Source organism: Charadrius vociferus, unplaced genomic scaffold (assembly GCF_000708025.1).
Source record: "Charadrius vociferus isolate BGI_N301 unplaced genomic scaffold, ASM70802v2 scaffold72, whole genome shotgun sequence".
Lineage (NCBI taxonomy): Eukaryota > Metazoa > Chordata > Aves > Charadriiformes > Charadriidae > Charadrius > Charadrius vociferus.
Genome location: NW_009647830.1, coordinates 8,315,896 through 8,333,319, shown reverse-complemented (window position 1 = coordinate 8,333,319; position 17,424 = coordinate 8,315,896). Strand labels below are relative to the sequence as shown.

General features: G+C 38.5%; 1 protein-coding gene across 1 annotated transcript in view; it reads right to left on the bottom strand.

The window, feature by feature from the left end:
• PPFIA2 (protein tyrosine phosphatase, receptor type, f polypeptide (PTPRF), interacting protein (liprin), alpha 2) overlaps window positions 1–17,424 on the bottom strand; it is a 358,128-nt gene that overhangs the window by 5,540 nt on the left and 335,164 nt on the right. The window contains exons 22-30 of the mRNA XM_009882625.1: window positions 15,025–15,106; window positions 10,335–10,535; window positions 8,187–8,249; window positions 6,723–6,752; window positions 4,876–5,051; window positions 3,912–4,009; window positions 1,979–2,154; window positions 1,813–1,881; window positions 696–854 (exon numbers count right to left, since the gene is read on the bottom strand). Coding sequence (XP_009880927.1) covers window positions 696–854; window positions 1,813–1,881; window positions 1,979–2,154; window positions 3,912–4,009; window positions 4,876–5,051; window positions 6,723–6,752; window positions 8,187–8,249; window positions 10,335–10,535; window positions 15,025–15,106 — 1,054 coding nt within the window. The remainder of the gene's footprint in view (window positions 1–695; window positions 855–1,812; window positions 1,882–1,978; window positions 2,155–3,911; window positions 4,010–4,875; window positions 5,052–6,722; window positions 6,753–8,186; window positions 8,250–10,334; window positions 10,536–15,024; window positions 15,107–17,424) is intronic.

The following is a 17,424-nucleotide window of genomic DNA, read 5'->3' as shown; positions in this document are numbered from 1 at the left end:
TCTGTTCATAGACCTAAATTCTCTCATGAGAAAATAAACATCAGTATTTGAAATGGGCCAATCTGTGTCCTGGTACTTCTCAGAACTTCAGGCAGGTATACATGGCTTTATCATCATTCCTGAAGGAATAGCTGCAATGGGATTTGTCCCTTCTCCCTGCCCTCTTACAATGCTTTTTACATTTTACTTATTTTTTAATTATGATCTGCTTGTTACTTTTCCAAAAATTGCTGAGTTAGTGCATCTTTTGGAAGTTAAAAGATTTCCAGATAAAATTAAGACTGGTATACAGTAAGTCAATTAGAACCTGAAATTCAGTATTTGCTAATTACACTACCCATCTGATTGTTATTATGTGTTAGCAACTTGAGTTATTTGATGGTCAAAGCTAAACCAATTAGTTTGAAAGTCAAACAGGAAACTAAAGGTGACAGCCCTTTCTAAGTTCATTCTCTAAAATACACTCCCCCTGCTAGCGAGGCTAATGAGCTGAAACATTTACTTAAAAATCAATAGTATGCAAAATCAGTGCTTTTCCATTCCCTAATTCAACTCTCCCAGACTCCATTCATCCTTATACTAGTTAGGTCAACGCAGCCGTTCCAGTACAACACAGACATGCACTAAAAGTCAAATTAACATGCCAGAATAAGTCTCTTGCTTTTCAACAGTAAGTGCAGAAACGACCGCATACCGTCAGTCGCCATCTTCCGCGACTGCCCTGATGTTGTGGTTAATCTGAACCCAGCCGGCAGCGTTTCCGAGGAGCCCGGCATCATGCTGATCCCGTGAACCTCGCGCGGAGGAAACTGTCGTCGCCAGGAGGGGCCACGTCTGAAGTTCTTGTCGTCGCTCTGTCAACACACAGGGTCGTATTTGATAAAGCAAAATGAAATTTTTTGATTAATTATCCTGCTGTGTGCTGTCTCTCCCACTGTCAAATGTATTCCACAACAACTACTTGGCTCTGTTGCACTGCATGTAGTAACTGCAAAGCATTTGAGACGCTCTGGTAAAAGTAAATCCTTCAGAAATATTAAATGCTAGGGTGGAAAACTTCTTAAATCTCTGGCTTGATATAGTAGAAGGGTTTAGTATAAGCTAAAGTAGAACTTTCTTAAAAGTGACAGAAAGTGCAGTGGTTTGTTATTGCATTAGAAGGTTTATGTAAAGTGCTAATAAAGAATTAAACACTCATGTGCACGCACAGAATTCATAGGCATCTCACATTTTCAACAAGTCCCTAAAAGTTTTATTCCACCTCACATGCAGAAATGCAAGCCTTGAACATTTTTGCACTAGACTCTTACCTTAAGATGAATATTTTCCATTTGAGATTCTCCGTCCTAGACAACTGCCCCAAGTCCCACTCTATTACATATTGATCAACTTTGAAGAACCAAAAAACCCAACCCAAACAAAAATCCACTTGTCTTCTTTCTTCTTTATTTTTAAAGAAAGGGTGTAAGTGTCCTAAACAATAGGTTGCACAGACATCCACACATGCACCTCACCACCACCACCACCGCTTGCTCTTGCCAGTGAAACTTCCACCCCTTTCTGCATGTTTCCTCTATGGAAAACGTTCATCTTAAGGTAAGAGTGCAGTGCCAAATTCAGCATCCAAAATGATATGAATATGCAGCCATACCAAGGTTACTTTAGAAACCTTGACTGGCATTTCCTAATTTTTTCTTAAAGCTGTAACTGATTCTTTTTAACAATGCGCAAATAAATACGTCTTCATGCAGTCAATTTAAGTTTTATATTTTACTGTGATATTTTATAGATACTGAAAATAAAATTAATTACTTCCTCGAGTCGTCTTTCAGTTCCTAGTGCTAAAAGGTTGTTGTATTCTCTCTCAAGGATCTGCCGTGCCTAGAGATACCAAAGTAAAAAATTAAAATGCTTGAAGGTGAATAAAAGGCAATAATGGGTACAGATGATTAACCAGAAGTAGCATGAGCAAACTTGCCTGGGTGTTTTGTGTTGGAATCTGTAATAATAAAGCTAAACTGCTGTAATCAAAGTTTTCATCCAGTGCTATAAGTGAACCATGTACACCACTTTCTAGAATATTATTTGCATATTCTCGGAGGCCAATAGCTTGTATCCAGCGTATGACTCGATCATTGCTCCATACCAGCACATCTGTAAGGACATAACACCAGTTTAGTCTCCTGATAGCCGGTAACTTCCAAGCTGTACAGGTGCATGCAAGTAGTTGTGCATGCACTGTGGACGTCACACTGTTTTATTTCTTAAATGAGGAATGCCAGCAAACTTTATAGCTTTAATATCTGCTAGTCAAAACCCCGTGTGGTTTTAGCAACCTTCAAGTTAAATGTTTATTCTAAGTAACGATGCCAAAGGAGAAAGGTGCCTCCAGAGGGCATCTCCAGAATGCACCTCCTATAGATACCCTTTTCAATTCTCAAGCAAGATTGTTACAGTTTAACAGCGCAAGGGCACAGGAGAAATATCCATTCCTCAAGGCTTCACTTAAAATGTTTAATACAAGGCTCTCAAGAGTTGGGTCAGCACCTACCATTTTATAACATGTCATAAAGCAAACGGTGAGTTCACAGCTTTAGAGACTAAAACTATTTTTAGTTCGGAAAGCTGGTTAAGCTGTTAAGGTCCATGCCAATTATAAAGCTAAGGCAACAAAACAAGCTAGGAAACCATTTTTGAGGATTTGGCTATTATAAAAAAAAAAAAAAGGCATCCTACCCTGCACATAAAGTTAAAAGTAAGTTACTTATACTGATCTTTATACTTGTGAGTGGGAAATGTAATACTGATTTTTGTGTTATTAAGTGATGAGGCTTTTTTCCTGAACCCTTAGAATTCCAGCTGATGTAGCTGTTCTGGGAGCAGGCATCCTCCATCGCCTGACCACGAGCATCCCAGACTGCGGGGTCAGGATCGGCTGAAACACGGCATGGCAGCCAGTGATCACTGAGACTAAATCCCACCTGGGACCATGTCTAACTGACCGATGCACAACAGGGTGAAGGTGACTATGAGTTATTACCTATGTCCTAGCCATGACTAGCTTTGAAGCAACACCAGAATTTGAGATCAATACCCAATTCCCCCACGTTAGTCTCCAGCTATACCCGCTCAGGCTGACTGACGCTGATGCCTCCACATCTAAGTCTTTGCATTAGTGCAATTTTTATTTTTTTCTTCAGCTCTTCCAATCAGCATTGTGCTTGAGAAGTGCTAACTGCTGTATTTGCTAGAGCTGGAAATGCTTAAAGGACTCAAAGGATTCACTTCTGATAATGGAAAAAAAACCCCAACCACCCTAATAGTTATATATAAAAGGAACCATGCAGTGAGCCTGAAACTGCTCTAGAGAGCTTTAAACAGAAAAATACTTTAGAATCTATGTTAAATCTTATAAGGGCAGTTCTGTTAGGAACTATTCTTATATACCAACCAACTGCCTCACTGGGCACCCCTCTAAGCAACATTTTCTATGATACACATTTTGAAGTAAGAAATCAAAGGCAAAGGTTTTCAAAAGCAGGAGTACAGTGTTAGGGGCCCGAGGGCTCCGGTTTCCCAGTGTTGCCCCCAGCACGTCCCATTGTTCTGCAGCCTATTTGGCCTTCTGCTTCTGAGGCTGAAAGAGGCTAGGATAAGGTCTGTCCCCAAAATCCAATTTAGCAAAATCTATATATCAAACCGCCATTCAAAATTGCAGCCCCAATTTAGCAAAGTACTCAACTGTGCCTAATTTAAGGAGTTGCCTCATTTTTCTGAAGACAGATGGACTTACGTTAGTTTTACTTAAAGCACATGCTTAAATGCTTTGCTAAAATGGCATGACAAGGGATTAATAGTGTCAAGCTTCAAAAGAAGAAACATTCCCAGTATTCATTCCCAGGAACTATCACCTTTTATTTCATGCTGACTCATTTCTCTTCTCTTTTCCAGTTCTTTTCTATCATAATTCAACCTCTTTAAACACATGATTCCATATTGCAAGCTTGTTCTGTTATTTAAAGAGAAACATTTACAGAGTTAATAAAGATAATTTTGAAGATGGGAAGATATGTAGGATATATTTCCTGCATTTCACATGAGGTGTTTCATGGTGCCCATGTAGCAAATCTTGAGGACAGAGGGAAGAGCAAAACCATTAAAAAAACTCCACAGACTTCAAAAATGAAATGGACAAAACCAAAATGAGTATGTTTGAATAAATGTTCTAGCATAAGAAACCCAAAACACTAAAAATCATATTCAGAAAAGGTCAGCCCTTGCGAGGCGTGAAATGTTTTGTCAAATCAGGCCTCCAAAAAGTGCAAATCAGACAGTATATTAAAAAAATAAATCCACTTCTTGTCACATAAACATCATTCTCCCTAAAGTCTAAATGCCTTTATTTCCATATTTCCAATTTAGCTTCCTGGCTATATCCCTAGATAACATGAACAACTGTCAATTTGCTCATACTGTTAACAGCTTTTATGTGCTACACACAATAACTTCTCATTATTATGAGATCTCAAGGCTTCAAATCGTAGTCTACCATTTTCTGGTACTTTAAACCACTTAATAAATTATTCCCATTTCTGTGTTGTCAAGGCTTTGTTTATATATTAATCGTTCCCCACTCATTATGAAATTTACCTGTACCGATATCTTAGTTACGAGAGACAGAATTGCAATGCAGTTGCTACTGCTAAAGGAATCTCTCTCAATTCAGATTTCTGACGCTCGCTTTTCAGCCGCCCCTTGTCTGTGTGGTTTTCCACACCAGAACAACAGAAAGTAAGTGTATTTATTCTGTGCAGCACAGCGCACTACGTCAGACACACAAACATCTTTACAGGTGTAGTCTTTATGCCAACATACCGATGAAAGCTATCCACCATTTTTAAGTGCACACGCAGATCTTTCTTTGTCAGGTGATCTAACATCCTCGCATCTACCAGGCATTCCATAAAATAACTTCGGTACTGAGGTAACCCCAGACTGGGGAGCCATTCGTTACCTATCCATTCGTGGTTCATATCGCCATAAGCCAGGGTCTACAGGGAAGAAAACAAGGAGAGGGGGAATAAATTCTTGAGTTTGTTCAAGGTTGCACGACAGACTGAAGACAGAATAACTATATCCTATGTTTGTTTCCAGTGAGACTTCCTATCTTAGAAATTCTGCCTAAAAGAAATGCACGCCAGTTTTACATTGTTTTGACATTTGAGGTGGAGGTCACTGTGAGATACTTGTTACGAATAGCAGTTTTGCCTGGTTTGTGTTGTGTTCTATCTTTGTAAAATGTAACTAATTTTTCTGTAATAAGAAATCATAGCTTAAATTTTGAGATGTAAATGCAAGCAAAGTTCTTACACAATCAAAAAGTGTTTGTTTCATAATCTTACTTGCTTTCAACTGACCTCCTAGAATATTTATGCTAGGCAGATCCTACAAATATGTAATATGTAGGTAATACAAATATGGCCCCAGGGAAACAACTGAAGTTTGTGTCACTGTTTAGTGGGGGCTACGATTTCCTAAATAGCATCTAATGACACTTCATGGTTACACACCTGTAGTCCTTTTGAGGCAAAAAGTTAATTTCAGTTGTTTGCCAGCCAAGCTTCCCTGATCTGCCTTCAGCATCAGTGAGAGCAGGTGACCAAAGACGTTCTATTTCTGAGGTCTTTTCAGCTGTGAAAAGCTTAAACCTAAGTGCATCATATGCAGAGCTCAACAAATTAATTACTTAAGATAGGAGCAAATCAGATTCCTCGTAGAAGTTAGCATCAAAGCATTAAGCTACTTCATTGTTCAGCTGAAATTTCAATGGGGTGAGGAAGAAAGTATATGAAAATAACACATGCATGTTGAGCTATTTTTATATGGGTTGCACAATTAAAATGCAAAATAGATAGATTGTACATCTCACTATTGCCAATTATTTTGGTACTACTAAAACTTAGCAGAAAAGAGAGCTCATGACTTGCAAGATTAACACCTCCTCAATAGGATCGTGCTCTTCTTTGAGCATTGCTTTCAAGCCTAACTATCCTTTTGGTTTTGTTTTTAATGTCTCCTATCGTTATAGACAAAAGGATAACACAGTGCGACCTGGATATATTTTCTTTGAGGGAAAATATAGTCCCCTCATCTCTCATTCTTGTGAGATTTTGAAGAGAAAAGGAATGCCATAAGTAAAGAGAGAACGATTATGTAAGTAAGTGCACACATTATGGAGAGAGAAAGAAGCTGAAGAATATAAGCAATTGATAGTCTAACTAAAGTGAAAAAATTTGTTCCTAATTATACATGACTATTTGTAGACTGATACTTGGGTGTGATTTATACAATTGTTCTAAAAAAAAATCCAGTGTAATTTTAGAAATGTTAGATCTCAAACTCTTGGCATATTTTATTAGCCTATTCTCAAAAATGAGGAAAATATTTTTTCTCAATTTAGTTGGGAGGTAGAAGATGTCTCTGGAATGTAGCCATTTCTTTTAAGAAAAATAGTTCCAGCATATACACCTCTTTGTTCTTTACCTAGCAAACCTGTCCAGAGAATCTTTTCTTTGTATTAGAACTCTAAAATGTGTAAATCGTAATTCAATCACTGAGAGACTGTCACAATACTATACTCCTCTATGCATAGCGATACACTGTTAATGACACTATTATTAGCGTTCTGTTCAAAAAAAATCATGTGAAAGAGTCATTCATACCTGAGCCCAGCTGCCTTCTTCAGACTCTTTCTGTGTTACCAGCAGGAAGCAATTAGTAAAGCAGGTAAAAAGACAATAAAAATGAGTTATAAAAAGATGCGCTTTTCATGTCAATGTTAATCTTAGTACAAATGAAAACATACACGTAAAATGTGCCGACGGTAACTCCAGTCAGTGGCAATGCTCTGTGCTAAACTACGTTTAAAATTAAAAGACTATAGTAGGGCAAATCTAGCTAAGTTTTCAAGATCGTTATAGCTTGGTGAAACTTTACAGAATTATCTTAAACACTTTTTATGGTTTCACAATCAAACACAACCATTTACTTACAAAATTGGGCATTAGAGATGCCATTTTTTTGTTTCTAGTTAAATTTTGCAACATTCACAATAAAAAGCTGTGTACAGTACATTCTTGTGGATGTATTGTAAAGGAAGTTTTTATATAACATTTTTTTAGGCAAAGCTATATCTTTCTGGACAGTCAGTTAAACAGGACCAACCCTACTTCTCGTCAGTTGAGTGTTGTTATATTTGTATTTATCTTTACCAATGGTAATAAAATTGAAATTGAGCTCAGTTGTAAAAAAAAAAAATAAATTATTGATGAGAATCTGCTTCATGAATGTTCATGACAACACTTCAAATAGTATAGCAAGTATAAATTTCTAAGAAATAATCCTTTATTGCATCAAAATTTAGCTTCAGTACATCCCCCACCATTTATGGATTGGGCTGAGTATAAAGTTTTTCCAAACTGAAGACAGGTTTTTCAGACATCCCTCTGTAGGATTGTATCATGTTTCATAAACACTGTTACAGAGTTGTTGTGACGTAGTGCTAAAAACAAAACCTAAAATAACATATGTTCCAAGTAAAAGTCAGAACTATTTAATAAAATCTATTACTATTTACTTATGTCCACCCAAAGCAGGGAGATGTTTGACAAAAATAAATAAATAACACACCCCATGCACCCTAAATCAAAAATGCATGAATACACAAGTATGGCTATGAAAAGCTCAGCATTAATGAAAACACCGAGTTGTTTAATGCACCATTCTCAAGACTTTTCTTATTTCTTTCTATTTCGGCAGATATAAAACTATATTTAGAAGAGTTAGTGGGGAGTAGAGTACAGGGGAAATGTTGCACCTGTAACCATGATAATTTTATTTCACTAGATGAGGTTTCACACTGGCAGTGAAACTATTATGTACTGTAAAACTGCAATACTGATTTTAGGTTCACACAATTTTTGTGATCGCAACATAGTTTGCAATTTCTTTTCCTGAGAAATGATGTAACTCGTCATTAACTTCAATTTCACTACTCCCTGCAACTTTTTAATGGCATGCTTGGGAGGCACCCTACAGAAGATACAGCATCTGTGTTAAGGCAGATGATACATCCTAGTTCTCTTTTGAGCACTAAAACCGTTTTAAATGGAAGTGGAAAGACTAACCGTTTTAGCTGGAGCAGCAAGATTTTCCATTTCTTCATGGGTCACCCAAACATTGCCTGAGGGCTATGGACAAGGCCCGCAGGGAGGCAGGTGGGATCCACATTAGGTAAGCAGTGGTAAAGAAGAAAGGCAGCACCACTGTAAGTTAACAGCGTATAGCATCACCATCAGCACAACCACGTTCTTGCCTCTACTGAGCTGCAACTAGAGACAACTTTAGACAACTTGATTTGTATCTTTTGTTAGAGGATTCTGAACAGACGCGATGGAGTATTTCAACTAGAACGGATGGATGAAATCCAGCAGAACACCGTCACAAAGGAAAGAATAATAATTAAAGCTGCATTTCACACACAAGTGGCAAATACAACCTTTAGCTCATAGATCTGTCTGGAGGTAAGCTTCAGTTCTCAAAGACTTTCCACCCTGAATATTGTGCACACATTACATGCTCATATTGTAATCTAAATAATGATTACTTCCCCCACATTCCTGTAAATCAAAAATGCCAAGAGAATTCACTTGTAAAGCTATTTTTCCTCAACCTATTGTTTCCAGTCAGATTATTACTAGGACAATAAGATGAGGCAGCGAGGGGGTGTGGAAGTCTGCTGTGCACATAAGGTGAAATGTTCTGTGTTTTCTTGACACCTGAAGTAAATGAACTCCTTTCCTGACAAAGAGGAGAGGCAGAAAGACTCGGGACTCAGAAGTGCACATTCCAAGGCAGGGCAGCTTTGTGCTCAGGAAGAATTAAAAAAACAAAGCAAAATTATTCCCAGTGTTTCTAGCTTGAATGTACTTTTTTCTCATTTCATAAGTGTCCCTGCTCTTATGCTATGAAATATGCTCTTAAAATCAAAATGAATTTTGTTTAGTAATTCAACATCATGTTGTCTATACTGCTTTACTTAGGTGAAATCTATTATGATTCATAGTATTAGCGTGGTTATGGCATATGCAACTGTTCTGAGGTGAGAAAATAACAGATGGGGAACTATAACATTGAAAGAACCTTTGCAATGTGAAGATAAAAGACCAGTCAATAGTGACATTAGAGTCCTGTTGCCCAGTTGCTTATGTAGCTCAGTGGATCTGGTACCCCTCAAAGGTATCTCAATTCTAATTTCCACCAAAAGATTCTCTGTCAATTCAATGAAGATAAAAGATTACAAAACATAACTATTATTATCATTAACATTACTATTATCTTACTATTGAAGTCTGAGCTGCACTACTTGAGTAGTAGTTGTTATCCTTCACTTATATGCTGTTTCCCATTTGATCAAGCCTCTTTTTTTTTTTTTTGTTACAGTCTCTGTTGCCTCTTTCATAGCCATCACCATCAGCCTCTCAGCACGAAACTCCCCTTTTTTTATCTTGTTTCTTTTTCTCCTCATCAGTTTGGCTTGGTTTTCTTCATTTTCCACTAAAACGTGCTTTTTATCTATAGCACATACTTTCTTACTCTCCTCTAATGTACTTTCTTCCTCTTTTTGATATATTCCCTTTTCCTGTCAGACCTCTATCTCAGTGTTTCTTCTTTACTTGCTTCCTGCCTGTCTGCTGCCACTCTCTCTTCCTCACTGAATGCACACACTCCACTACTCCCTTCACACTTCTAATCACTGCTTCTCTTAAAAGTACCAAGAACCTAAAGCCAGCTGACTCAGATTAGGTAACATTTGAAAGGATGTAAAAAAGGGGAATAGGAACAAGATTCAAAAGAGCTGTGTTCCTACATAACCTCTCCCTGTTCCTGCCTTGCCCTGTCCCCCAAGGGAAAAAAAGAGAGAAACAAACAAAGAGAAACACAATCTGATTTGGTTGGGAGAGATGACTTGAAGGAAGAGAAAGGCAAAAATACAGGCAAAATTGCAAATGAGAGGCTGAATACTGATCATTTTGATAACATCAAGGTTAATGAAAAGCACGACTTTAAAAAAAATACAAATATCTGCTAAAGGAAAAATATCAGTGATCAACAATCAGGCGAATGATGAACAGATCCTTCTAAGTTTCTATAGGACCGTTCCCACTGATTGTGAAGTGTGTGTAACCATACAGCCACTCTCCGACTGCAAAAGCCTTTCTGCAGACTCCTGCAGGGAGAAGTGGTAAAGAAAAAGTTAGTTGAACGGGACTCACTGTTCTGGATGTTGGAGGTGCTGATGGACTTGTCAGTGACACCATCTCCTGGATTGCTAATCGGAGCTTTAAGCGATGAAGAGGATTGCTGATTCCAATTTCTCTTTGAATCTCAGTATCAGACAATGCAGACATAATAGCTCCGCTCTTCACGTTGGCACGGCAGGCAGCAACATACCAGGCTGGCATGCCTAGCCACAGCTGTTGAGAGAAAGGACACATTCACCCAAAGCATTGCTTCGCTTCTCAAATCAAATTAATCATCAAGGCACCTACCAATCGGAATTATCACGGTAATACACACAAATGAGTATGACTATCATAGTCTTTAATAAAACAAAACTGTTTCAGAACATCTGAAATTGCCGTGGCTTCATGTGAGCTCTTTTTGTTGCTTTTATTGTAACCAGGACTTTAGAGCAAGGGATGCTTTGAATTAATTTTAGAGCTATGTGCCTCCATCACCCGGGCTACTCCCTTCTCAGGCCTTTAATGAGCAAGTCATGGGACAAGTCAGTGTTACTGCCCATTTAATTGTCTTATCACCTCCAGAAAACAATCGAAGAGGAATTGATTAACGTTTTCAACTTCGTACTAAAATGGCTTTCTCTCTCTTTCCATGTTAGTCCCCACGGTGTGCTCATGGGGCACAATCTTACACTTCTCAGCTTTTATTTTCTTGGTAGAAATAAACCAAGCAGAGTGCAGATAGTAAAGACTAGTAAAGACTGAGCTTAGTAAATTTAGGAGGAGTCTACTATGGTGTCATATCCCAGCTAGAAATACAGGTTAGAATTTGCAGCAAAATGTATGCCCAGCTACATTACCTGTGGATTTAGAAGATACATACTTGTTAACTTCACGCTTTTTCTCCCCCATATGTCAGTCTTACTAGCCTAGGATAGCAACAGCCTCTTGCTTCACCACTTTTACTCTTTTCTTGTAAGAGATACTCTCCGCTTCTAGCAGTCTTTCCTGGGACCTACTGCGTATGAATTCTTCTAGGTTTTTTCAGCTTTCTCATTTTGTTCTGCCTCATTAATATGATTGTCGGTGTCTATGGATCTTTGCTCCCAAAGGAGCAAATTCCATAGCAGGGATACATACATGTGGGAAGTTTTTGTCCCAGTGGGAAATACATTATGCTATAGAGAAAAGTGTGAGAAGGACACAAGCAGTGAATGCCATAAGCGCTGAGATTTTTTGGGACAACACAATGGAAAACAAAGACACAGCTCACTCGGTGCTTATCTCCAGGAGACAGCAGGGCTCTGTGAAACCTGAGAGAAGATACTTCTCTCTGGAGGGTAGCCTTTCCCTGCCCTCTCTGCTCACCATTTTCCAGATCACTATCACACGTGGGCTGGTGCTGTGAATTACATTTTTTAGTACATAGTTCTCCCCACCGGGATGAAGCAGCGTAACGTATAAGAAAAGATTTCCCCTGGGCAGCAAACCAGCTAATACTCTAGATTTTGTGACATTGAGTGTCAAAGTGCATAAATCACCCTTCACTGCTTAACCTTCAATGTATCTGCGTGTACATAGTTCTGTGTACATAAAGTTTATATACACATTTACACAGCTACCTAATTTTGTTAGGTATAGATCTATTGTACTTCACTGTACTCCAAATATGAGTTGTTAAAAGCACTTTTGAAATATAGTGATTAGTTACTAATGGCTCGTAGTAGCATCTTACTCTATTCTACCATTTCTGAAATGGAAACCTGTCCATCAGCATACAATGCAGTGACACTATGTGATAGTAGCCATTATATACTACATTTTCAGAATTTTTTATTAATTCTGAGTAGATGGCAATTGACGACTATCTGTGTTTGAATTTCAGTGGAACAGTGCATGTGTGACTAAGTGAAGTCTTCCAGAAATCTATCTTTTTGTGCATCTCTAATAGGCCATCAGAATTAGCCAATGTCATTATTTTAGTTTTTTCTCTTACTAAAAAAGGACACAGGGTCAAAGAAATTATTTAAAATATGCCATGAGTAAATGCACCAGCAAATCTGGGAAGCAGAGACAAACTGAAAGCATTTTTATTTCATTTCTCACAGTACAGGGAAGTACTGTGTGGTTATTAACAAGTCTGTACCATATCTGGGACCTGTTTACCTAAAAGGCAGCTGTTATATCACTTTTATGTCACAGAGAAAACAGACTTGAATGTCAGATTCCAACAGAGCTCAGACAAGCTTTTCTGTACTGACTCCTGATGTATCACAGGGATTGAGGAATCACTGCATCCTGTTTCAACAAGCCCTTCCCACTGATGGGATGAACCACTGCCCCCCATCCAATGCTAGTCTAAACCTTACAAATGTTATCTAATTCCAGCTAACTGTAATGAAATACAAAATTTCATGAAAGTCAAAAAATGAAAAAAAAAACCAAAAAACAACGTAGATTACACGCAGCTGCACTTAAACAAAGGGCCATGAGGAGAGACTATGCATAACTTTGAAATGTATTTAATATTCTTATTTAATTCAACATTAATTTTTTTCATACATGGACCTGAAAAGCAGGAAAGCATAAATACTGAGAGTTATTCACCCTGCAGAAATAGATTCAAATGTTTGCTGCTCATTAGGTAAATTAGTTTTTTAACAAATTAGGTAAATTAGTTCTTTAACAAACAGCTGCCTCTACCAGAAAATGCAGTCAGATGAAAAAAGTTTCTAAAAAGAGGGCGCAGTAATTATTCTAGGCAGAGAACTCAGATATCAAGATTGATACACTTTTTCAGAATTAGTTAAGAAAACCCACAGTTGCTAAAATATCTCTCAGCTATGTCTGTGCTACATACAAATGACCAGAATAAATGCTAAGGCTGAAAAGTAAAGCCCTGAAAAGTTTGGAAATGTCACAATTGCGATCACATATTTCTTTAATTTGGGCCTTTGTCTCCTTTAATATTAATTTCATTTTTTAATCTAAGGGTCACATATTGTATTTTCGCCAGGAAAGTATGAAACACACATTCTCCATCTGCTGACTGAATGCACTGATGCTCACTGAATAAATGCAGTACTTCTGCCCTCATCTCTTTTTAGCATCAGTATTCAATCTGCATTGAATGCTGCAACATAAATGTCCTCATGGGCTTTCCTGTGCTACTCTCATCATATGTCCCAAGAAGTTCATAGACATCAGCTTCTCTTCACAGCCCCTCTCTGAGACAGTGGGAAGCATATCCTATTTTGCAGCTGAGAATCAAGGCAAAAAAAGATTAAGGCTTAACTTGTCAGAAATGTCTTCAAATTTTCGATCACCCTGGAGGACATCAAGGGCAGATTTTTCTCAGTATTCAGAAATATACAGACCTTTGTATGTTCACCTTTCCAGCAAATCAGCTTTGACTGTAATACCGAATATTTCTGACATAAATCTGGTTACAGAACCTTCAAACTCATATGAAAAAGTCAGGTAGTGGCCAAATTAATGAATGTTCCATGTTAACAGAGATGGTTTTCTGGAAGGAAGACACCAACCTATTTTCCAAGGTCATGCGCAAATGCTTGAACTGTCTTTCTGCAGTTTTCATTTCATCTTTTTCGTTAGGTACCTTCAGCAATTCCAACACGAGGCAGAAATTTTTTAGACATCAGCTGCTTTCATTTCTCATCCTTCATTTATTCCCTGAATATTCTCCTGTTGAAGCTTTGGAGGGGGGACCTTTTTTGTAGTTCAAGGGAAAAACTCTATACAAATTCTATCTGATGATCAATGGATGACACCCACAGTAGACATGACAATAGGTGGGAATATGTAGAGATGCTTGGTACAGACAAGGAATAGACACACCTATTCCTTGAACCAACAAAGAGCTTGTATCTCCACTGAACTGATAGAGCCTTGCCATATAAAAGCAACTGTGTATTTGTATAAGAACATCCTTACTTTCTGCCTTCTCCTCCCCTCAGCATCTGGGGAAGTATTTCTTGAATAGTTCCTTTACCTAAAACATTCATTGGCTTTTTTTTTTTTGTTTTCAAAATTCATGGACAGCTCTGTTGAATGTTTCTCTGGATGGGTTCTAAAATCCATTCATTTAGGCTCTCCAAATAAAGGAGAGCTCTCTGCAGATCAGATTTCAGAGATGAAGCCACTGCCTGTCAAATCAGAGAGATTTCAACCTGGATGTCCCACATCCTGGGTGAAAGTTCGGAGAGAAATATTTTTTTTTTCCATTCTGAGTGATACCTAGGTAAATCAGCCCTTTCAAATTATATTTTAAAAAGACAGAAAGTTACAAATTCTTTAAAGTTGTTAAAAATTCTGAAGGCATAGCTTCTGTGCTAACCTCAAATAAAATTTCATAGCTAATCTTTGTTTTCTCCTTATTACATCTTTCTACATAGAATCTGTGGAGTTCCTAGATATCTAGAGAATGAGGAAATTATAACATTTCAAAAATCTGGGGTTTAAGTGCATTTGATAGGCTTTTTTTTTTTCTGTCCTCATACCCCTGTGTATTTCTGTCTTACTTTTTTCAGCTCTAGTCTCTGATTTACACCACCCAGTCTAAAAATCTGCTTAGTGCTCATGACACAGTGCACAGGGGAAAGAAGAGTAGACTTTAACACTGTCTTTTAGAATTTCTAAGGATGAGCACAAAGATGCAGTCTACAAATGTGACTTATGTTTCCAAGTTATGGCCAACACTTACCTCCAGCCAGGCAACCACTGTTGGCCCATCCCACTGTGCAAAAGGCAAACCCTTTCTTCGAGCTTCTTCCAGAAGTTCATGTCTAAAAATGGATCAAAAATTGTTAAATATGCAGAGGTGTATGTAGGGACAACAGAAATGCAACTGTGCCTTCTTGTTCAGAGTAACAACAGTGAAGCATGATGACAGGAATACAAAAGGCATAGAAAACACCAATGAACAATACAGCTCCTCCCCATTTTTTAATGTCGGTCTATTCCCAGCTCTTCTTTTTTTTTTTTTTTTTTTTTCCTTAGTGCATTTTGACATACCTTTAAACACCTAACATACAAAAGGTGAGGTTTCTGTCTGTTCTTAGCTGAAGCAATACAGAATTGGGACACTTTATATAAAAGGATCACCTATATAACAGAAAACAGTGGTGAAGAGAGAAAACTGAGGGATTCCTCCTTGAGAACGGCTTAGCTCTGGTCTGGTAATGACCCAGAAAGGCCCAAAATTGCCAACTGCTAGACCTGAGCTAAGCACGAATGTAATGCAGCTGGGCCTGAGAGGTCTCTGTGTTTGAAACACTAAACCTGCTGGACCAGCTATGCACAATTCTAGGCTCTCTGGAGTACAGCTATTCTGTATCTTAAATAAGCCATTCATGGTTAATTAAGAGTTGGTTGCATCTTTAATAATTCCATGTTAATTTTTATTATTATTATTGCTTATATACAAAGGAAATCCATGTGGTTTACTGATGTATACATTTTTATAATTATAGAATTGACATGGTTTCTCAATTTTATACATATACGTATACATATATACATAGATATGTTCCCGTTGAATTCATCAGATACCAATCCAGGTCCTGCATCTGCAGCTTCTCTGGACTGCAATAGGTGTTATGTAAAACATCATTCTCAAAGCTTAAAATATGATTTTAATACAGCGCTATTAAATATTTGGTAATGTTATGTGTAGGCCAGTCAGCTAGACTATCAGGAGAATGGTCTGTATTAAAGATGTTCAGCCATTTGACCAGACATCTGTATTCCTAGAGCAGGAATAAAGAACCCACTGTGGTGGTGGCATAGAAAAATAAGTCCTTCAAAAGTCTTTTTTTTCCTGGTATTTAACAACGTATTTTCAGCTGCCTCCTACCGAGTGAAACACAAAAGAATGCTTTCAGCAACAAGCTATAGTGAAAAACAAATTAGACAGGGACTATGCTAATGTAGTATTAAAATTTGCCTACATTCCCACATAACAAGGAAATCTTGGAATTACAGCTTCAATTTTGCTCTGTGCTCCTTTATTACTACAGCCTTTGTGGTTCAGTTATCCTTTGGCAATTCTTCACTGTCTTAGCAGCCTTTCAAATACATCTACTACAAAATCACAGCAGATAAAAGCGATGGGGTTATCTCACTTGTAAGGAGTACTCCTTTTGGGATTTTTCAACTGCCAAGGGGCCAGACCGAGCAAATTTGGCTTTAGTAGAAAATGGAACTCAAATCTGCGATTTTGCATATGTGTTTAAATCCCTGGCTCTGAATATTATTACAAAACCAGCTGCTTTACTTTCTGTGTTTCTGCTGTAGTAATATGTAACACTACAAATACTTGACGGCATTACTGAAGTTTATCTGCCCTCTCCTCCCACACATCCTTTGCGGCATACCTTATCCTTTGCCACTCTGATGTCTAAAGACGTTGTTGAGCTATCCTTGCTTTCTATGGAAGAAAAATCCTCAGTAAAATGAGAAGAAGTTGCTCTCTGGGTACACAAACATTACCTTCAGTAGCTGGAGGAGATGCAGTAATCCTGTGTTCCCAGGGAGACAAGCAGTGAAGGCCAACAGAGACACACGCTTGGCTACTTAGGAAAGCAGAATTAAGGCATGGCCAGACACAGTCACCTCCCAGCTACCTGTGGATGAGGTATTTGGGTTGCAGCCTTCCCTTGGAGCTGGTTCCATGGGGTCCCTGCCAAGCTACAGCAGTGCTGTACCTCCCTCAGGTGCCACAGCAGGGTTGCATGGCTCCTGCTGCCATCAGGACTGTGAGCTGGCATGGCTGTCCTCAGGGAGACCCAAGCTTTCAGGAATGCTCCTTCCCTGCCTAGCCAGGTCTGGTGTCCCATGGCAGAGCGTGGACCCCACAAAACCCTGTACAACTTGCTCCTTTCCCAAAGCCAGCCCAAGCCCAGGGGGCAGTCCCTTCTGCAGCTGGAAGGCCCACGGAACACCATCCTGGGATGAACCTGCTCCCAGATTTTTCCTTACCTGGGGTATATTTGAGAAGTTGTGGCAGTCCCGTGAAGTTCCCACTGACTGGAAAAGGGGAAACATAATGCCCATTTTTAAAAAGGGAACACAGGAAGACCTGGGGAACTACAGGCTGGTCAGT